The sequence below is a fragment of the Phoca vitulina genome, unplaced genomic scaffold (genome assembly GCF_004348235.1).
Source record: "Phoca vitulina isolate PV1807 unplaced genomic scaffold, GSC_HSeal_1.0 scaffold36, whole genome shotgun sequence".
Taxonomy (NCBI): Eukaryota; Metazoa; Chordata; class Mammalia; order Carnivora; family Phocidae; genus Phoca; species Phoca vitulina.
This window is the reverse complement of record NW_022589739.1, coordinates 13,463,517-13,486,345: the sequence shown is the minus strand read 5'-3', so window position 1 is coordinate 13,486,345 and position 22,829 is coordinate 13,463,517. Positions and strand designations below refer to the sequence as shown.

The window sequence follows — 22,829 nt, the reverse complement described above, 5'->3', positions numbered from 1 at the left end:
TATTTCTTGCCATATAAACTAAGAAGGGGAGAAGCATTGAAGAATGAAGGAAGTATAGGAAACAACCTTTGTCCTAATGATGACTATGGTTTTATTAGTGAGACAAAGTTTAGGTAGACCCACACACATTTTCTAGGGTGACAGTTTATTATTGTCAGCATTCAGCTGATTTTTCCATGCTGAACCTCACTGTAAAATTAAGAAGCAGAAGAGTTGTTTTTACAATTATTTTTTTAAAGATTTTATTTATTTATTTATTTATTTATTTATTTATTTATTTATTTGAGGGAGAGAGAACATGAGCAGGGGGAGGGGCAGAGGGAGAAGCAGACTCCCCGCTGAGCAGGGAGCCCTCAATCCCAGGACCCTGGGATCATGACCTGAGCTGAAGGCAGACACTTAACCGAATGAGCCACCCAGGCGCCCCACCTCTGCCCCTTTCCTCTGTGCGTGGGCACTCTCTCTCATACAAAGAAATGTTTAAAAACGAAAATTATTAGATAAGAAACAACATAATTGTCCTTTACAGTTTATTTTTTGTCTCCAAAGTTTGAGAATAGGGGGATGTGATTCACATCTCAAAGGAAAAAGCCCTGACTTCCTTCTCTTTTGTGGAGGGGGCCCCAAATGTCCTTACTCACCAGGGAGCGTGGTTTTAAGCGGAAATACCTCTACCTGCCACCACTTGCAGATACGGCTGGCAGAAGCCCCGAGACGTTGCCACTCTTAGAAGCAGACAAGAAAGGCCAGAATAGCAAAGCAAGGTTGACTACGAATAATAAACCAAGATCAAGATGGTTTGCGTCCACTTTGAGCTGTTTACACAGGTTGAAAGAGAAGCATTTCTTTGGAATCCTGCTGCCTCTTCCAGTAACAGAACTGACAAGAAAGAGAGCCCTTCCAAAATATTTGGCACTTCTGGGTTTAGGTAAGCAACTTTTCTCCAGGTCACTACGGACTCGTAGTATATGTGCAGAATTGGGAAGAGAGCAGGAGACAAAGGGGTGCCAAAGAGAAGGAAAAAGTGTCTAGTGTATAAGCAGCTACACTTAGTCAAACCTGTCTACATGGTGTGCAGGGGATGAGAATGCAAAGAACGAGCCAAGATTACCTATGAGGGAAGTGATGAAAAGAGTCTATTTTAAGAAAAGACTAAACATCCCTCCATATGTAGAATGAACATAGTCAGGAACAAAAGCCCATTATGAGAAAATGCCAATGAAATAAACATTTAGATCTCCTTACATTATCACTGCTTTCCTGGACTTAAACCAGGATTTTCCTTTTCCCTTAGGCTCTACAGAGGGGGTTCAGCATGGACCCACATTGGAATAGAAAATACACCAGTTCATAGACCCTGATTCACAGACCCCAGAGAAGAATGTTTAAGACACATAAATGCTGCTCACCCAAAGAAAAGAGAAATTAGGGGTGCCTGGGGGGCTTAGTCGTTAGGCATCTGCCTTTGGCTCAGGTCATGATCCCGGGGTCCTGGGATCAAGCCCCACATCGGGCTCCCTGCTCAGTGGGAAGCCCGCTTCCCCCTCTCCCACTCCCCCTGCTTGTGTTCCCTCTCTCGCTGTGTCTCTCTCTGTCAAATAAATAAATAAATAGGAAAAAAAGGAAAGAGAAATGGCATTGATGTGAGAGCAGCAGGTGCTAAAGGGTTTTGATTTGCCTTGGGCAGATTGAAGGAAAATGAAAGAAATGAAGACTGGGTCCTGGATATTAGTGCTCACTACAATGAAAATGATCTCCTCATTGACAGAGATGCTGGTGCAAGACGTTTGGAGGACCAAGAAGTTATCACATAGATAATGGTTGGTGCCATTGCAGTTGCAGAAGGTTGGCCTAAGCATGTGCTGTCTATGGGCGGTGGTTCCAGCAAATCCCATACTCTCTCTCTCTCTCTCTCTCTCTCTCTCTCACACACACACACACCAAACTGCAACACCAAATACACCTGATAAGACGTGGTGGCCTTGGGGCGCCTGGGTGGCTCAGTCGTTAAGCGTCTGCCTTCGGCTCAGGTCATGATCCCAGGGTCCTGGGATCAAGCCCCGCATCGGGCTCCCTGCTCAGCGGGAAGCCTGCTTCTCCCTCTCCCACTCCCCCTGCTTGTGTTCCCTCTCTCGCTGTGTCTCTCTCTGTCAAATAAATAAATAAAATCTTTAAAAAAAAAAAAAAAAAAGACGTGGTGGCCTTATGACAATGATGGATTATAGACAGCCACAAAGCAATTATAGGCCATTAATGTCAACACATGGTATTTAGAGATGACACTAAAGAGGAAGAAAACCAGCTGAGTCATGCAACTGCTACAAGAGATGATGTCCTTTGATACAAAGATCATAAACATTTTGGGGGTGAAAACAGAAGTCCGTGAAGCACTGGTTGAAGAGGAAATACAGCATGGGGGGCGGTAAAGAGGAGAATTTAGGCTGATTAGTGTGCTTAGGGCCAGGGCCCCCACCATGGTGACAACTTGTCAACCCAGAAAGGAGAAACTCAGGCTCTGGGAAGTAGTTTCCACCAGGCGTTCCCATCTGGGGATATATGGGCAAAGAAAACACAGCTCCCTTTCCCCCGATAACAGAGGGGATGATTCTCATGAGTGCCTGCCTGACTGACAGTTGGATGGGTTAGTCTGCTAGGGCTGCCATAACAAGGACTGCAGACCAGGGGGTTAAACAACAGAAATTTATTTTCTCACAGTTTTGGAGGCTAGAAGTCCAAAATCACGGTGACGGCAATATTGGTTCCTTCTGGGGGCTGTGAGAGATGGATCTTGGCTTTCCTCGGCCTGTAGATGGCTGTTTTCTCTGCATCTTCATATCACCTTACTCCGGATGTGTCTATGTTCAAATTTTCTCTTCTTACAATCACACTGGATTAGGGCCAACCCCAGTAACCTCACTTTAACTCAGTTACCTCTTTAAAGACCCTTTCCCGAAATAACGTCACATTCTGAGGTACTGGGTGTTAGGACTTTACCACCTGAGTTTGAGGGGGAAACACAGTGCAGCTTATAACAGTGGAGAAAACCCAAATGTTGTCCAGCATTTTCCCTGTTTCAGATTTCCTCTCCCTGTTACCCTCCAGGATAAATGGCTTCTGAACATTTAGGAAGTTGGGGCCTTCTACTTTTGTAGCAGTGAGGGGAGATCGGACCTTGGCTTTGACTTCCATTTCTCTGTCTACTCCTTTGCCATTTTTTCCCCCACGTATTTGTGAAGAAACTGGGTCATTTATCCTGTAAAAGTTCTCAGATTCTGAACCTAGCCAATTGTCCACGTTGTCATTTAACACGTTCCTATGTACCCTGCATCTCCTGAAAAGTAGTAGTTAAATCCAGGGATCTAATCTGACTCAGGTTGAATCTTTTGGCAAAAATTCATAGTTGGTGGTGTGTACTTCCTTTTGCACCACATCAACGAGACATCACATCTAGTTCTCTCTCTTTTTTGTGATGTTATATTGGTCAGTGCGTCCAGGTCTCAGGAGACTGTTCTATCCACCGGCAGCTATTGACAATCACTGCCTAGATTTCGATAGAAATACAATGCAAGCTACAGGTATAATTTAAAATATTCAAGGAACCACATTAGAAGTAATCAGAAATGAATGAAATTATTTTCAGCAATATATTTTATTTAACTCGTTATATCCAAAATATTACCATTTTAATATGCAACCAATATAAAAAATTAATATTTTACCACCCTTTTTTGTACCCAAGTCTTTGAAACCCAGTGTGGTTTTATACCTGCAACACAACTCAATTCAGATGAGTCATATTTCAAGTGCTCAATAGCCACTCATGATATGATTACAAATACTGTTTAAGATTTCCTTGTAATTTTCTTTGTCCTTAGCATATGTCCCTCTTAAGGGTATACAGTGATACACAATTATTAATTCTAGGAAAAACAAAAAAGTTATGCAAGAAAGAAAATGTAATCATAGAATGCTATGTTACTGCAAACAATACTTTCAAGGTCACAAAAATGTAAGCACTGAATATTGTTTTACCCAGAAATTGCAATGGGAGGATGAGGGAAGAAAACTAAATCCTCATCTTTCACAGAGCAAATCAGTAGACAATGTCTAAACATGGAAGTAACCAGTGTTTTTGTTTGTTTGTTTTAGTTTTTTTACAGTCTGAATGTGTTACTGGCAGGAAATGGTTTTCTTTTTCTCCAGGCAAGTGTACTTTTCCATCTCATTCCCATGATATGAATTTTTTAAATGGTGAATTGTGCGCTTTATTTTTTTAAGTTTTTATTCAAATTTGTTAACCAACAGCGTACTATTAGTTTCAGGTGTAGAATATAGTGGTTCAACACTTCCGCACATCACCGGGTGCTCATCATGACAAGCGCCTTCCTTAATCCCCATCACCTGTTTCACCCATCTCCCCCCCCCCCCCCCACCCCGGCAACCATCAGTTTGTTCTCTATAGTTAAGAGTCTGTTTCTTGGTTTGTCTCTCTTACTCTGTTTTTTACCCCCTTTGCTCATTTGTTTTGTTTCTTAAATTCCACATATGAGTGAAATCATGCTATTTGTCTTTCTTTGACTGACTTATTTCACTTAGCATTATGCTCTCTAGATCCATCCACGTTGTTGCAAATGGCAAGATTTCATTTCTTTTTATGGTTGAGTAATATTCCATTGTGTGTGTATATTACATCTTCTTTTTTTTTTTTTTTTTAAAGATTTTATTTATTTATTTGAGAGAGAGAGAATGAGAGAGAGCGAGTACATGAGAGGGGGGAGGGTCAGAGGGAGAAGCAGACTCCCCGCTGAGCAGGGAGCCCGATGCGGGACTCGATCCAGGGACTCCAGGATCATGACCTGAGCCGAAGGCAGTCGCTCAACCAACTGAGCCACCCAGGCGCCCTATATTACATCTTCTTTATCCACTCATCAGTTGATGGACATTTGGGCTCTTTCCATAATTTGGCTATTGTTGATAATGCTGCTATAAACATTGGGGTGTTGAATTAGTGTTATTGTACCCTTTGGATAAATATCCAGCAGTGTGATTGCTAGATTGTAGGGTAGTTCTATTTTTAACTTTTTGAGGAACCTCCATACTGTATTCCAGAGTGGCTTGCACCAACAGTGCAAGAGGGCTCGCCTTTCTCCAGACATGACATGAATTTGACAATTCTCTCCTCCCCTCCCTGCCAGCACCACCCCCACCCCTTTCTCGGAGTCCAGCTTCTCTGTGGGGAGGAACTGTGGGAAATGGAAAGGTGTTTTTTACTTAAGTGGGGTTGTGATTTAAATGCTCTTTGGGTGTCCTTCTTCCCTAAAAACCCCCACTTGGACCATGTCTTCTGTTGGAGGCAGGCCCTCCATTGAGGGATCCTTCACCCTATCTGTGAGAGTTGCCCAGGAAGGTGAGGCCGAGGGCAAGGATGGTGATCAGCAAGTCTTCCTGAGGGGATTTTGAAGTGAGTCTTGGAGGAGGAGGAGACACTGAGCAGATGAGCCAGGCAGGGGCAAGGATGATGCCTGGCATGGGCTCTGCCATGAGCGGAAGCCTGTGATTACTCCTAAGACAAGCCACACAGCTGCTCTGACTTTTCCGGTAGCCCAAAACATAGGGCCATTTTCTAATCTATTTAATAATAGGCAAGTACTCTGGTGTCTGCTCAGCTCATGGTTTTGGAACAAATGGACCCAATTAAAAGGCCATCAAAAGGGGATACAGAGGAAGAGGAAAAAGCCGTTGATCAAATCAACGCCCAGCTGCCCTGGGGCTGGTCTGTGACCTGCTGCAACAGAATCCTTCCTCCCATCCTGCCCTCTCCTCCCCCAGACACTGCCCCAGACCTGGGGACCTTCCTGCTATCCCTAGCGCCATTCTCCACCCCACTCAGGGACCTGTGGGTGTGTGCCACCCCACTAGACCTCCTCTGGACTGCAGTCACTGCCTACCAAACCTTGCGGGAAAAATCTGTCAGGAATCTTATTGGCTCTTCCTTCAAAATACATCTGGCTTCGGTCCATTTCTCACCACCTCCATTGCTACCACCAGGTCCCAACCACCATGATCTCTCTCCTGGCTTCCTGCGTTAGCTCCTTCCTGCTCTCGCTGCTCCACTCTGGTTTATTCACAACACAGCAGCCAGATCCTTTTTTTTTTTTAAATTTATTTTAGAGAGAGAGAGAAAGAGAGAGCAAATAGGAGCAGGGGGGAGGGGCAGGGGGAGAGAGAGAGAGAGAGAATCTCAAACAGACTCCACGCTGAGTAGGGAACCCAACATGGGGCTCCATCCCACAACCCTGAGATCATGACCTGAGCTGAAATTAAGAGTCAGCTGCTTAACTGATTGAGCCACCCAGGCGCCCCTAGCCAGATCCTTCTAAAATGTAAGCCTAATTGTATCTCTGCCGTGATTTTCCGCCTCATTCCACGTCCTGTGAGATTCTCCCCATCTCTGGCCTCCACTCCTCTGCCTGCACTCCAGTCACTGCCTCCTTACACGGGCAGGGGGAACAGGTGTTTACTCTCCCCTCAGGGAGCCCCTCGGTTAACTCCCACTCCTCCTTCCAGTCTGCTCAAATGCCCTGTTTTGGGCCCCTCCTGGGGCTTCACCCGGCCATTCCCTTTAAAATCCCCCCCCCCCCCCCAGCCGTTACCCTCTACCTGCCCACCCTCCCAAACCCTCTTTCTGCTCTGCTGTTCATCTTCTAGCATAGCATGGAATTTACATTTAATTAAGACTGGTGGTTTTTTTTTTTGTCTCTCTCATCCCGCCTCGAATGTCAACTCCACAAGGGAAGGGTCTTTGTTTTTTTATTCACTGATGATTTCCAACTATCTACAACAGTACCTGGAATATAGTAGGCTCTTGGTAAATATTTGTTGAATAAATGGATGAATGAATCGATAATATTTTTACCTCAAAGAGCCATTGTGAAGCTTACATGAAATAATCAATTTGACCTGTTTTGCAAAGGAAAGGAATGAACATCTAATGAGTATCCACTGGTACTAGATAGTCTACAAAACAGTTTATAGAGTTTATCTCATTTATTCCTCATTACAAATAACCATTCATTCATTCATTCATTCATCCAACAAGTAATTGTTGTATACCTACCATGTGCCAGTCACCGTTCTGGGCACTGGGGATAAATTAGTGACCAAAATAGACAAAGACCCCTGTCTTCTGGGAGCTTTCACCCTAGTAGAAAGAGACAGGAAAAAAAAAAAAAAGAAAGAAAGAGACAGGTAGTACCAACAAAATATGAATTTTATGATGAGGAAACTGAAGTGCCCATTAATCATCTGATTAATGAGTGGCAGAGTCAAGATTCAAATGGAAAAGCCCAAAGTCTCTGTGATTTCCAAGCATCATGAATGAAGGCACCTGGATTCAGGTGGAGGAAAAGTCTGTAGGTGAGGGCTGCAGGTGTAGAACAAAGCTGTGAGGGTGGGGCTTGGAGGGCTGGCTCACCTTTGTGCTTCCCACTTCATCCCCAAGGGCCCTGCACTTGGGCCTCCCCTTCCACATGACTGAGAGTCAGATGCATTTTACGTACTAATGTGCTGGTGGGATCCAAATTACAGACATCACTTGGGCAGTGGGTGAACCCTGACTTCCGCTCAGATGCAGTCACAGGGGGTGTTAGGAGGACCAGCTGAGCTTGGTCACACCTCCCAGGAGGTGGAGTCCAGTCTTAGAGGCTACCATGTGAGGAGAAAGGACTTCTAGGGGCATCCAGAGGTCCGGGGCTCTAGTGGGGGTGGAGGCATTGGAATGGGGCAGGGCTGGGGGCAGGTGCCTGAGAAGGCCCCTCAGGAGGGCCTCTAGCCCCTCTCCCAAACACTCAGCTGTGTCCTCAAACCCAGAGCTTGGGTGTCTTCCTGACAGCCAGTGAAGGTGGGGAACCCCGTCTGGGGCCTTGAAGGTAAGCAGGAGGTCAAAGGGACACACAAGGCCAGAGGACATTATGGCACCGTCCTCAGGGACACCCCCCACCCCTGGAAGAACCAGAGAGGGTCAAGTCAGCAACTTTGAAACCTCAAGCTGGGAGGCTGCCAGGGGCAATGCCCCGAAGATGGAGCAGCTGGGCCTGCCCCTCAGTCTTGCCAAAGCCAACATCTGGACATGGGGTGCTTCCTCCGAGGGAGGAAAACACCCACAGTGTGGCATTTTGTCCTGGCGCCAGAGCACACATGATGGGTCAGCTGGGGGCTGTAGGGCTCTACATGGGGCAGTCCCTGAGAGCCCATGGGGGTGGGTAGGCTGGAATAGGGAGCTGAAATGTCACCTGCTCTCATTCTTTCACCCAGGAATCTCTTATCAGTGTGGGTCAGCGCCACCAGGAACACACCTGTAGCCAGCAAGCCTGGGCTTATTATTTCATGCAGCAAAGACTTCACACTGGGGGATCCCTGGGGTGTCTCCAAAGCAGGGAGTTAGAGAAGGGTGCTTATAGGATCGTGGGGGGCTAGAGTTACTCAAAGGATGGTCCCTGGCAGAGATTGGTCAGAATTTGCAGAGCAGGGATTTGCTGGAGGGGTCAGCAATCCTATGCTGAGAACACAGGAGTCCTCCAGGAGTGTTACTATTAGATCTATTTGTCTGTAGTCTTCTCTTGGAACTGTGAGTCTAAGGACATAGGTGTTTATAAGTGTGCGCTTAGTCTGAGATGGACAGCGTGGCTTGATCAAGCACTATTACCTGTTTTGCAAGTCAGGGTATGTTTTGCAAACTGTGTTCCCTGTTTCAATTCTCAGTCCTATTCCCACCTCGCACTCTCCAACAACCTGGCGGCCGGCAGGATCCTTTTCCTCTTATCATTCCACAGGCGAAGGTCTGGACCTCAGCCCAGGCACCCGCACTTCTGCGTCTGCAGCCACTCTGGCCACCAGGGGGCAGCAGGGAAGCGTCCGCGAACTGGGCACCTACAGCCTCGGAAGCACAGCCCAAGAAGGGAGGGGACCCCGCGCTCAAGAATGAAGGAATGGGTCTGATGCTCTGAACTGCTGGGTTTGCTTCCCTTTGTTGCCAGGAATTCTGGGAACGGGGAGCAAAAAGAGAAGGAAAATGGGGACAGTGGAAGGATGGGAGCTGGGGAAAAGGAAGAAGAATGGGGAATGAAGGGAGTAGAAAGGGGTCCCCAGAGCTGGCTGCTGGGGATTTAGTAGTAAATTAAGAATAGAGAACTTAATTGACTTGGGCCATGAAGCACGCACACACCGGGTCCTCTCCCCACTCCCCGTCTCTCCCTACCATCCCCTTTCATTAGTTTGACCTCCTGGCAGCCCCTCTTCCCTCTGCTTCCTCCAGGGTGGCTGTCCACCCGAAGCTCTTCTGTCTCTTAGGTATCTACTTGGTGTCTGTGGGGGCTGCCCTTCCCCCTCAGCACTCTCCCTGGAACACAGATGTGACAACTCAACACACACATAAACACACACACAAGCACATGCACGCACACACACATTAGCACAGGCTGTGTGGTGACCCATGCAGTAGGCTTTGATTTCCTCCCCCACATTTTGCAGTTGCTTTGGTCACAAAGGCTGGTCTAACAGTTTAATCCCACAATGAGGTGGGACTTTTCATGTGGCTGCTGATTTGGAATTTGGCTCCAGGATATAAATCTAAGGATACACAGGGGATAAAATACCCTACATTTGAAAGAAACCCAAAAACAACTGGGGTCAGACACCTTCTCAGAGTTTATTACCCCAGCCCCCTACCACCCTCCATGCTGTCTACAAGCTGAACACTGGGCTCAGTGACCTTGAAAACATCCCTGCTGTTTGTGAGTTCTGAACCAAGCCAAGTGAGGGGTGCTCTCGGAAAGTCACTCAAGAGTCTAGGGCATGGGAGTTAGAGTCTCAGCAAGAACGATGGGGCACACTCAGACTGGGTGAATGAAGAGACTCTTTACAAAGGTGTGGGCTGGTGTTTGGAGGGCTCCACTCGGAGGGGCACTGTTGGTCATGTTGTCCTAGCCAGAGAAGCAAGGACAGCAAGAAAGGACTGTGGCAGTCCTGGGGAAGGTATACTGGTCCCTTTCCTCCTCACCACCTTGCCTGACATCCGGAGGAGAGAGGGACACAAAGGAGGGGTGAGGTGGGTCCTCCCAGCACGGGGGAAGAAGAGGGGTGGGCATTAAATTAAGTAGGGCTTGGAACCTTAAGCTGGACTGAACTTTGTTACCCACAAGTGACTCAAATATTTGGAGTTTGCCATTTAAACAGTTTATGGATGGGAAAAGGAAATCAGACATGGAGTAGGCAGTACTGGTAGGAAAATAAAATAGCTGTGTTTGGGCCTTCCTGCATTCTCACTGTTCAGTAAACTGGAAAAAGAAGTATTAGCAGTTCCATTTTATAAAGAAATTGAATTTGTGGTCACGGAGCTGGTGATGGCTGAGCTAGGCCAGAACCCTGCTCCTCCTGCCTCAACTTCCCTGGGTCCCCCAACCTCCTTCTTTCCCCAGAGCCACGACTTGGTAACCCTGAATTCAGTGCAAGCTAAAGCCACATTCGCGGAAAACAGGACTGAATAGAGTGCCCCAGGTTCCCAAGATACACCCCCTTCCACCCTCGTCCCTTAGGCCTCTTTCCAGCACGCCCCCGAGGTCCTCCAAGGGGAGTTCTCAGAAGGCGCAGCCAGTGCTGATGAGGGCAGGGGAGGCTTCACGGGCCTCGCATCCAGTCTCCATGCTGACTGCTGTGTGGCCTTGGGCAAGGCACAGCTCTCTCTGGCAGCCAAACCATCCCTGGGGTCCCTGCCAGGAGGGAAAACTGATTCCAACCGGCCCTGTCTTCCAGGGGACTCATGCGCTGCTTCACAACAGCCTTCGGGAGTTAACAGCCCCGGGAAGCCATGTCAAGTTGGGGAGGCCCAGAGGGTAGGGGCAGGGAAGATATTTTGGGGAGGGTGGGTCTCCCGGTCACTGCTGGACAATGGTCCAGGGCAGCCATTGTGCCGGGAGTGGAAAATCCTTTTCTGACTCCATCTCCAAGAGCTGAAAATAGTCCAGGGTGAGCCCTTGGGGACTGAATCTGGGGCCATGAGTGACTGGCCCAGCCCGGCCCATTGTTCCTGGCTGGAACAGGACTGAGACTGGACACCTGGCTGAACGAGAGCCAAGACAGAGGCTGAAGCTCAGGAAGCCTGTATTGGAGGAAGAGCGGCTGGGCAGAGCCAAGCCCCATGGCAGATGGGAAAACTGAGGCCCAGAGAGGCGAAGGGATTCACCAAGGCACATGGTGCACAGGGGAGAGGAGGAGGAGAGCTTGGCTTCTGGGGTTCATCTGCCCTCCACTCTCCACCCCCCACCAGCACATGCCGCTTGGAAAGGCAAACACATCTCTCACCCTGCAGTTCAGGCACTCCTGGCCAGACTCCACCCTCCACCTGCAAGGGGCAGGGCCATCGGACAGCGGACCAGCTCCGCTCCGAGCCCCTGTGGGGTGCCAATGGTGTCGCTTTACCTCTCTGTCGCTTGATGCCAGGGGAGAATCACTGCCCACTCCAGTCCTCAGAACTGAGAGCCCAGGGGGTTGGGGGAATGCCTGTTAGTTGTGCCTTTGCTGAAGATCGAGGTGGCTGATGTCCTAACTGAGGCAGGGACAACTGGGTCATGGGAGGCAAGGGCTCCAAGCTCCAGAGGGTGGCTCAGAGAGGGCAGGCGGGTAGCCTCCGGTCACACAGCAAAAGTTACCCATTCAATGCCTGCTCTGGGTCCTGGCAGCCTGGGTCTCCGGGCTCTTGGTTGAACCAAGAAGTAGTTGTAGCACCCCACGATGGGGACCATCAGTTAGGGAGAAATGGCTGTTGCCATGGGCGAGTGGGAGCTCTCTGATCCACAGGGGCTGGCTCCAGAAGCTTGATATCAAGGGCCTCCCTCCCTCCTCCTCCCCTCCCCCCTCTTGCTTCTCCCTGCTGCCCTCTCACAGCCTGGCACAGGCACAAGGTGCTGCAAACACACACAGGCCCATGGGCCTGAAGGCCACCCAGTGCCAAGGGGAGACCTGTTTCCTCCTCCTCCTCCATCCTGGGGTCACAGGAGGCCCGCTGTTGCTCACTGGCTGGACATTCCTTTCCTTCAATAATGTATCCTAGTGTGGTTATATATTACATTATGTCCACTCCATGAGGGCAGGGTCCAGCTGGTTTGCCTCTGTATCACCTTGGCAGCGTGCCTGCCATGTAAATGCTTACCACGGGTTTCGTGCATATTGATCCAATGCCCTGCGTGGGAGGTGGTACGTCCTCTCGGAAATGAGAAAACCAAGGCCCTGCAAGATTCAGCAACTTGCCCAAGGTGGAACAGCTGCAGGAGCGGAGATAACTTTCAGACAGAGGTGCTACGGGCATCGAATCTGTGCCTCAAGCCCATCCCCACTACACTGCCCCTTTCATCTTCAATCCCACGGAGGGCTGCTTACAGACCCTCCTGCCCAGCAGAGGTTGCAAGTGGCATGGGATGCTGGAAAGGAACCAATCTGGGCACCTGACGGACTCAGATTCGATCCTGACTCACCCCGACTGCCTGTACAGCCTGGAGCAGGTGCTCGCTTCTCAGAGCCTGTCCCCTCCTCTGCTAAATGGGGACAATAATGTCTATTTCACACAGTTGTGGGGAAGAATACTACGCTTGATCTTAGCCAAAAGGCCGAGAAGCGATAGTTGTGGGGAAGAATAAATAATAGAGACGAGAAGTGCCTGGGGCCTGCGTTAATACATGAGTACCCTTCCTCATGAGCTTGACTCTGAACAGAATAGCTCCATCTGTCATGACAAGGGTAGTGGCAGAGGGGTAGCTTTGGGGGCCTAACCTCCTTCCTGGGCCCTGGAACACCTGCCCCACAGGGCAGAGACCCCCTGTGTGCCAGGGCCCCATCCTGGATGCACAGAGCTCACCAAGACTAGTTCCTCCCCCCCCCACTGTCCCCCCTCTCCTCTCCTATGCCCCTGGCCTCAGTGCCACGGCTCTGCCCACCAGCTCCATCCACCGGGGTGGGGAGAGCTGGGGCAGTGAGGGTGATGACAGGAATCCCACAAAGGCATCGACCTGAACTAAAGGGAACAGAGCAGCAGGGACAGCCTGAGCCCCTGGCACACATCCAGGTGCCACGCTGACCTGCTGAGTGACCTTCGGCAAGGCTCCACCCCTCTCAAGTCTACAGCTGGGCTGGATAATCCCCGGGGTCCCTGTCAGGTGGCTATGCCCTTTCACAGTGGCCTTCAAGAGTCAACAGCCCCAGGAAGTGATGTCAGGGTGAGGAGGTGGGGTGGTTGGGAGGGAGCACGGCGGCCCAGTGAGTAAGAGGAGATATTTTGAGAGCAGGCAGGTCCCCCCACGTCACTACTGGACAATGGTCTGGGGCTGGGAGTGGAAAATCCTGCTCTTACTCGGGCTGAAAATAGCACAAGGCAGGAGGGTCAGGAACCTCACCCGCTAGGTGGATGGTTTTGGCCCTGAGCAGTAAGGCCAGACATCCACATTGAGGGGTCAGGCAGTCTGACTGGGGCCCAGGGGTGGAACCCTGGGCCTGTCCCTGGTTCCCTTAGAGTCTCTCTTTTCCACCTCCAGCAGTGTCTGCCACTGGATTAGATGGTGAGTAAGGCTCTCCTTTTCCCTAGGTCCTTTGTCCTTAGACATGTGCAGGCAGCTGGTTCAAGGAAGGCTTCCTGGGGCTAGGCCATACTGTTGGCTCCATGTGCTGTAGGGCCCTGGGTTCTCAGGGTCTCCAGGACAACTGCTTGAGGAGTAGGTAGGCAGGACATGAAAGGAATGGGGACTAAGGGTACTTGGGCATTTGGTGGCCACAGCCCTACCCCCAACCATAGATGCACACTCAGGAGTCCCCAAAATCACGATGTATAACCTCCTGCCTCTGGGTCTAAGCAGGGCTGAGGGAATCAGAGCCCAGCATTTACACTCTTGGGTGTAATCTTACCTGGGTATGGGGTTCCTATAATTAGGATGGGGTCCAGCCTGAGCAGTAGCTGGTAGGAAAGAGATAGGCTTGGGCCTGCAGGAAAGGCTCAAGGACAGTCTGCAAAAGATAGTCACAAAAAAGCTCACAGGGACTCTGGTTACATTAACAGAAGTATAGGACCTAGAATATGGGAGGTGAGCATTTCACACTACTTTGAGCAGGTCACCCACATTGCAATGCAGAGTAATTTTCCTGGATCATGGCTTGTGATGGGTCCCTATTGCATGAGGGAGCTGTGGAGCTAGACTCTAAATAGAGAACCCTTGGGGGATGCCCCATTCTGACAAAGTAGAATGGGAAGGGTGAAGAAGTCATAAGAGGCAGGCAGAATTTGGGTGGGAAAAGAATCTTCTCTCAGGCAGAGTGGGCCGATAGGGCAAGGGGTCTCCCAGAGGGAGAGGGAGTGAGTCTTTATGTTTGAGATTAAGAGTGAGGCCTGTCAGCTTTGCCCTACTCCTGCCCTAAGGCTGAGCTGGGCCCTGTTCAGCTGAGCTCTACAAATCTCCGCAGTGGTCCTGGCTGGACCCAGAATCTGTCACAGGTGAGAAAGATCTCCCTCACCCAAAGCCCTGACCCAGGCTGAGCACCAACTATTATGCCATATAGCTGGATTTTCCCAAGAGGCAGAGGATGGGACAGGAAGAGAAGTGAATCTCTCCCATACTTAGCCCCTGCGCAAAGGAAACCTCAGGTAAAGGCAAGGAGGGAGCCCTGTCTTGGTATCCTTGTGACCCACCCCCCAGCCTCATTCCTGCTGTGAGCCTGGGTGCTGGCTGCCCGGCCTGCCTCCAGTTCCTGCTTAGCCTGATTTCCTGTCCCCATGTCTTTGCCCAGGATGCACCCTGCACCTGGATGTTCTTCTCTGATGAACTGCTTTCCTCAGAAGCTACAGCTCAGGAGTGTCCCCCGTTCCAGGAAGCCTCCCTGACCCCCTGGTCCACAGCCCCAACCACTCAGCATTTTCCATGGTGTGCTGGCGCATCTGGGACCTGCTTGCAAAAGCCAATTGTTAAATTTTCAGGAATTTTGCGAGGAGGCTGACATCACATTAGTAGTCTGAAATTGGCCAAGGCAGGCTATTTGCACCATGGCAGTCGGCAAGGCTACAAATAAGGGGTTCCCCTCACCCCCTGGAGAGCCAGTTAGATGGTTTAACATTTACCAGCACGACTGGTCATAGCCATTAAGCCCTCAACTGGGGGATCCCAAGGACAGGACCCCATCTCTCTCCTGTCTTCTGCGGCAGCTAGTGGGAAGGCAGGCGGCAGAAGAGTACAGGTTGGAGAAAGGAGCCCAGTGTGGATGGTGAGAGCTTCTTAGGCTGTATCTTCATCCTCAAACCACACAATAGGGCAGAGCGCAGCAGGCAACAACTTTAGTAGAAGTTACAGCCTCCAACTGGCTCCCAGCCCAGGGGAGCCTCCAGATGGGTTTATGACATCGGTTCCCTGACGTTACGTTCATCTCTCAGGATGGGGCTCCTCCTCAGAGGTGTGTCCACTGGGGCATCCAGACCTGCCCTAGACCCCTCTGTAGGAAGCTCTGGCTCGGCCCTGACCCCTCACCAGGGTCCTTCGGTCAGCCTGTAACCCTGCCCCTCCTCGGTGCCTCAGGCCCAGACTGTGACCTTGGTAAGTCACTTTCCCCTCTGGGCCTGTTTCTCCATTTGACTTGATCAGGCTGGATACCCTGGCAGGCACAGTCAGCTGCTTATGTGGGAGTCAAGCCAGGGGCAGCATTGGCCCCTTACCCTTGCCTTTCTTGAAGCCTTATTCCCCAGCTCACACATACAAATTGTGACTGGCGTCATAGGAACTGTTGAGATCTCTGGACCGCAGAGAACATTCTGAGCCCCTGCCAAATGACAGAGCATTGAGGTCATGGCTCCCTTGACCATCAGGCAGGTGTCACTAATGGGCCCTATCTAGGGAGACCATCCCATCTGAAGAAGTCCTAATCCCTACAGCACCCCCCCCCCCCCATATAAACTTGCACAGGCCTGAGGGATTCGGGTCCTACAGCCGGATGTCCTTAGTGTTCTCACCATCAGCTGGTGTGGACTCTGTCTGCCTAGAGTCCTCACTGCTGGTCAATACATCTTTTGTCCTCTTGATGTCAGTCCTGTCCGACCTGCGCAGGCCCCCTCTGCGGCGAACCGGGGCAATAGGAGAGGGATCTGAGGGTGGCTTGGCATCTCGGGCAAAGCGCACGAGCCTCTGCCCCGCCAGGAAGTAGAGCACGGGGTCAAGGCAACTGTTGGCACTGGCCAGCGGCCGGGTGATCTTGTAAGCCACGTTGACGGCGTTGAGGGTGTGGCAGCTGAGGTCCAGCGAGCGGAAGGAGTAGTAGAGGGTGCGGGTGATGTGGAAAGGCAGGAAGCAGAGCGCGAAGACGGCCAGCACCACGGCGATGGTGCGCACCGACTTGCGCTTGGCCCGCGGCAGGCCCCCCGACGTGCCATAGGCCGGCTTCAGCAGCCGCCGGGCCATAAGCACGTAGCACACCAGGATGACGGCGAAGGGCACGGCAAAGAGCAGGCCCAGCATGACGGAGCTGTAGGCCACGAACTGGCCGAAGAGCTCGGGCGCGGAGGTGTCGTGGCAGGTGATGCGGCCGCCCCGCACGCTGGTGGTGACGAAGTAGAGCACGGGGGACTGGCAGGCCAGCACGAGCACCCACACGGCGGCCGCCACGCGGCGGGCGTAGTGCGCGCGGCCCCAGCGCAGCGAGCGCAGCGGGCGCAGGACACCCAGGCACCGGTGCACGCTGATGCACGTGAGGAAGAGGATGCTGCAGTAGAGGTTGGTGTAGAAGAGGAAGCGCACCAGCTTGCACAGCACCACGCTGAAGGGCCAGTGGTCGCCGTGGGCGTAGTAGTAGACCAGCAGCGGCAGGGACGCGGCGTACAGCGTGTCGCACACGGCCAGGTGGAACATGTACGTGGTGGACGCGTTCCAGGTCTTGAGGCGGCACAGGAAGACGTAGAGCGCCGCGGCGTTCAGACACAGCCCCAGCACACACACCACGCCGTAGGACACCGGCAGCAGCACGTACTTGAAGTCCTCATTGAAACGGCACTTGTAGCCCAGCTCGTCCCCTTCCCAGGAGTCATTGACCGTGCCGTTCCAGCGGCCCAGGCCTGTGGCCATCGCCCTGAAGGGGGGGGGCGGGGGGAAGAGCCGTCAGGGTCATGACCGGGGCTCGGGGCGGGGCGGGGGGGTAGGCCTGACACACCCACCCGACTGGGGCCATGAGGGGCCCCACGCACCCCCAGATCCCCTTGGTTCAGATCTGCTCAACCACGTTCAAGGCCTTTGTAGCCATCTGACCTGGCTCTCTCCCTGGACCCAGAAGGCCCAGAACCGTGAAACCCTAGAGCTTCGAGAAGGCCTGAGATCCATGAATATCAGGGCCACATACCTCTAAAACTTCAGAACAGGGGTAGGCATACTACATCCTGAGGGCCAGATGCAGCCCACCCGTCTGCTTCTGTTAAAAAAAAAAAAAAAAGCTTGATTGGAACACAATCATACCCATCTATTTATGAAGAGTTGAACAGTTGTGACAGAGACCATATGTTCCCCAAAGCCTAAAATAGTTACCATCTGGCCTTAAAAAAAAAAAAAAAAAAAAAGTTTGGCGACCCTGCTCTAGAACCTCAGGAGCACAGAATTCTAGATCGAGGATCCTGAGCTCTAGAATCTGAGGAGCTGGGGGTCCCAGAGCGGTGTCATCTCAGATTCACAGAAAGGGGCCTTTGAGGATGGCTGGATCCACCTCACACCCAGTGCCCACTGCCTGCTGAGGCATTTCTGGCCACTGGGCAGCCCCTACCTTCCGGGAGGCATTAGAAAGTTCTCTCCTTTAGGGGTGCCTGGGTGACTCAGGCAGTTAAACGTCTGACTCTTGATTTCCGGTCATGATCTCAGGGTCGTAAGATCAAGGCCCCTCATCGGGTTCTGTGCTGGGCATGGAGCCTACTTGGGATTCTCTCTCTCCCTCTCCCTCCATCCCCCAACCCCCTCTCTCCCTCTCTTAAAAGAAAAAAAAAAAGTTCTTTCCTTTAGCTCATCTTTCCACTCTCTAGAGAGGCTCTGGCCCCATGCCTGGTATTTTGGCATTTGAGGGGGTATTTCTAAGGGTCTCCCCCGTTAGTCATTCATTCACCTCTCGGCAAATAGTTTTTAGGTACTCCTATATTCTGGCACTTTCTGCATTTGTAAGTGGCAGTCTGTTCCCTGGCCTATGAGGCTACCAGATGGGACAGTGACCCTCCTGAAGATTCCAGGCAAGTCTGGGACAGAGATGGGGATGGGAGCAGAGGGGGACTTCTTTTGTGGGGCAAATTCAGCTTCTCCCAGGCCTATCTAGTTTCTCTTCACACACCACCACTATCTTGATGACCTTTTACCTCATCCCTCGCGGGTATATAACACACCCAGAGGGCCTGACCGCCCAGAGAGGGAGCACCCAGAGCACAGGCTGTCCACCTTCCTCCTCTCCATATCCCCGCCAATGGGACCAGTAAGAGCTCTCTCTCAGCTGCGAGGCAGGGGACAGATATCCCAGCCTGGAGGGCAAAGATGTGCCCAAAGGTCCCAGGGGCAGGTTGGAAGTCATAGCAGGTAGGCAGATTTGGGACAAACACGAAGAATAACTTTCTAACAGTGGGAAGGGGCAAAGGGAGCTGATATTTTTCTTTTTCTTTTTTTTTAAGATTTTATTTATTTGACAGAGAGAGAGAGCACAAGTAGGGGGAATGGCAGGGAGAGGGAGAAGCAGGACCCTGGGATCATGACCTGAGCCGAAGGCAGACGCTCAACCGACTGAGCCACCCAGGCGCCCCGTAAGGGAGCTGATATTTTTCAAACCCTCCTACTAGGTATGCTGTATAAATGTTATTTCATTCCATTTTTACAACATGCTTCTGGAAACCAGGTTATCATGCCCAATTTTCCACTAAAGAGTCTAAGACACAGATCATTCAAATAATTTGGCCAAGGTTACATAGCTAGGGATGCCTGCAATTCCTATCCAGGTCCACCCCACAACGGAAGGGGCTATAGGAATGAGGTAGTGAACTCCCTGTTTGGGGGGTATGCAAGCGGCTCTTCTAGCAGAGCCTGCGGAAAGGTTTGTGTCCTGTGTGTGGGTGTGTCTGGGAGGACAGAGAGGGCAGATGACATGTGCGTCCTCCCCATCCTAGGAATCTAGGAATTGTACACAATTCCCTTCATTTTGGAACCTGAGGTCCTGAGAGGCTGGAGCTTGGGGATTCTGTAGGGCCGGTAACACCCACTCTCTTAGACCATGAGCTTCCTGCCCAGCCTGGAGGCAATAGTTCAGGGCCCCTGAGGTTGAGATTAGGGGGCTGGAAGACACATAGGTCCCTCAGTTTCCCTTCTCGCCCCATACCCCATCCCCCCGACCCCAGAATGTTCTCTGTCTCCTGTTGTCAGCAAAGGTGCAATCAGGAAGAAGGGAGCGTGCACCTCCTTCCCACAGATGCAGGTTCCTCCTCAAGGAGGCAGGGCTGATCCAGGGTGAGGAGGCAGGGAGATTCTGTGGTGCCAAGTTGAGAGGGGGCAGTTCCCCCTGCCAGGGGGAACTCTGGCCAGGGTTGGCCGGCTGGGAACCCTCTTGCCCAGAGCCAGGCCTCAGGACCCGGCATTAAAGCATTTCCTGTACCCGACCCCTGCTCCATGCAGCTCAGTGCTGCCTCCACTCTCCCTGCCTCTAGCCTCAGTTCCCCCCAATCCAGAGGGGTCTTTGTAAAGACTAAGTCATTCCTTTGCTTGAAACTCTCTGTGGCTCCTGCCTATTCTCAGGCGAAAACCCTGCTCCTCCTCCGTCTGGTGCTGGAGGCTTTCATAATCCAGCCTCTGTCAGCCGCACCAGCCCCATCCTCTGTGACCTGTGGTTTCCTGGATGCACCTAACACACGCTCCCAGCAATAGTTCATGGCGCTCCTTCAACCTGGATTCCATTCACACACCTCACCTCCACTTGTTGCAATGACAACTTTTTATCCTTCAGCACAGCAAACTCCAGTGGTTAAGAACCTGGCCTCTGGAGCCAGACCACCTTTGTTTCCTCATCTGTAAAATGTGGCGATTAACCCACATCATACAACTGCTGTGAGGACTGAGTCACTTGATTTGTGTAAAATGTTTGGAGCAGCGCCTAGCACAGCAGGGACACTGTGGCGGTATGAGCTACATGGCTCAGCCCAGGTGTGGCCTTCTCCTGAAATCTTCTGGAGGCTCTCTCAGGTCACCAACGGGGGAGGCTGTGCGGCAGGGCAGAGTGGCGGGCCAGGGGAGTGACACTAAGGCCCAAGCCGGGGCCAGGCCTGGGGACCCTGAGAGGGGAGAGATCTGGAAGGGTTAGGGACAGAGGCCAGAGAGACTGGCCCAGAGGGAGTTTGGGTAGGGGAGGGGCAGGCAAGGGAGGCTGGCAGGATGCCTGGAGGAGGAGCAGGTGTGGGGGGAGGGGCACTTGTTGTCAGACATGACAGTGCCTAGGCCTGGCAGGTCTCTCCTCTGGGTCAGGGCCCTCTCCCCCCGCCCCGCCCCTGCCCCTGCCCACCCCAAGCCATAGTCAGTGTCTCCACACGAAGATTTTCTTGCTAATCACTAAGGGTGGAATCTCTGATTCTAGTGAGCGGGGTGGAGACTTCCCCAAGTCTCTCGTGAACTGAGGAAGCTGTCCTTTCCACCTGTTTTAAGACATCCTGGCCTCCACCCTCTCAGGCCAGCTGGGGACTCCATTGCCATGGCCCCTGTCCAGAATGACCCTGCCTGCCCTCTCCCTTCACTGGCTGGTCCACCAACCTGTGAGTACATCTTTCCTGCCCCCCAGCCCCTGCTTATGAAGATAGCCAAATCCCCAGCCCTCTCCCTTGGCCCTCCGCTCTGCCTCTCCTCACCCCCAATGCCCTCGGGGTCTCACCCTCAGCTCCCTAGAGACCAGCTTCCACCTAACTTTGTCCAACACCACTTGCCAGCCTCTCTGTGCCCAGTTCTGGCTGGCCCTGCCTTGTAAGTGACCTGTCAGGCTTCCCTGCCTTTGCTCATGCTGTTATTTCTGCCTGGAAAGCCCTTCCAGAACCCACTCACACTGTACCTCATCTTGCCCACCCCTCCAGGCTCTTCTCAAATGTCACCCCATCTCTGAAACTCTCCCCCTCCACGACCCCCGACATTCCTCACACCCTGTTGGGAATCTGTCCTTCCACCCTCTAACCCAACACATTCCAGGTGCTCCTAGAGGGCTGGGCCCATCTGATTCTTTTCTCTGTCCCAATTATCCAGCAAGAGGCCTGATCCAGAGCAGGTATGATATGAATGAGAGAATGAATGAATGAAGCAAGCACAAGAGGATATAGGAGTCCAGAGGAGGCTGAGCTTTATGACAGTGGCCCTCCTTTCCCTTTTTCCTCTCAGGGCCTCCCAGAGTTGTCCTGACACAGATTTCTCAGCTGCTGACCCTAGGTGGCCTCCTGGGAACACTCCTGGGGACCAGCTCACCTGAGGCCTGCTCCTGGCTCCTGCCCTAGTCAGGCACCTAGACTGCCTCTCTTTCAAGAGCCCTGCCCTTCTCTGGCCAGGCCAGGGAAATGCCAGGGGGAGAGGAACTGGACCTAGGCATTCTGGAGGTGGGTCAGCTGTCTGAGCCAAGCACATTCTTTTATCTCGCTCATCCCTGGCTCAGGTCAACCCTGGGTCGGTCTGGATCAGGAGTTCCTGGTCCTGGTGCCCCCTACTCCCAACCCCTCACTTTGTAGGGGCCAAGCCTGGGCTGAACAGCTTCCACGCAGCATCTTCATTTCACCCCCCCCCCCCCCCCACTCCTCAGTAGATGCTGCCATAGAGGTTAAGCTATTCGTTCAAGGTCACACTGCTAGGAATTGGAGAATGTGGGCTTGATACCAGGGCTCTCTGGCTCTGAAACCTGAATTCATCACAGCCTGGGATGAAGGAGCAGGGTGGGGATCCCCCCAACTGAACCCCGGTCAGGATATACGCGTGCACGGGTGAGGCTGCACGAGCCTCCCAGCCGTACCTGGTCAGCCCCTGCTCTCAGGCAGGATGCTCAGCGCCTGCTCGGGTCCCTCGCTCAGGAATGCGCAGGCCTGGACCAGGATGCAGGGAATTCTTCAGGAAACAGGAAAAACAGGTGCCCTGGCCTGGGGCTGCACCCAGCTTCTAGCATTTCTCAGGGCAGGCCGCGCTGTGGGCTCTGTGGGAAGTGGAGACAGCATGCACTCTTGGGCTCCTGGTGGCAGAAGTCAGCCAGGCAGGGCCCTCCCAGGCCTGCTTCCGGTGCGCGCTTGTCCCAGTAGGAGTGCCCTCTGCCCACCCACACTCCCTAGCTGTCCACCCTCGGCTCACGTGGGCCAGGGCTGGTTGTTCCCAGTCCCCCTCCCCGGGCAGCCCCTTTCACAGGAGTGTGGCTCGGCTGGGGAAGGTCCTCCCCACATCCTGCAGAGCTGAGCTGCGTCTCCAATGCCCCGCCCTCCACCCTGGTCAGTGCTTCAGTCCCTACAGTAGCAGTCGACACCCTCCTTGCCTGGTATCTACTCGACAGTACTTACGCCAACACACTTTTGCTCAAGCTATGCCTCTATCTGGAATCCTCCTCCTCCCTGTCCCACCTCTAATCATTCCCCCCATAGGTATTATAAACACACACGAACACACACAGCCATGGGCGTACCCAGATACCCAGAGACATACACAGTCACATTCAGATGTATACACAGCATGAGCACACACACATATCTCTCTCTCTCACACACACACACACACACACACACACACACACACACACACACACAC

At 52.2% G+C, this 22,829-nt stretch overlaps 1 protein-coding gene across 4 annotated transcripts in view; it reads right to left on the bottom strand.

Moving 5' to 3' along the window:
- Positions 1-6,617: 6,617 nt before the first annotated feature.
- Positions 6,618-22,829, bottom strand: part of P2RY2 (purinergic receptor P2Y2) — a 24,647-nt gene continuing 8,435 nt past the window's right edge. Inside the window, exons 2-5 of one of the 4 annotated variants that reach the window (XM_032427239.1) lie at positions 22,054-22,230; positions 17,410-17,478; positions 16,034-17,142; positions 6,618-7,201 (exon numbers count right to left, since the gene is read on the bottom strand). In XM_032427239.1, coding sequence (XP_032283130.1) covers positions 7,197-7,201; positions 16,034-17,138 — 1,110 coding nt within the window. In that variant the 5' untranslated portion in view covers positions 17,139-17,142; positions 17,410-17,478; positions 22,054-22,230 and the 3' untranslated portion in view covers positions 6,618-7,196. Of the gene's footprint in view, positions 17,143-17,409; positions 17,479-22,053; positions 22,561-22,829 lie in introns of those variants that run through there. The other 3 variants (XM_032427236.1, XM_032427237.1, XM_032427238.1) reach the window with 3 other exon arrangements.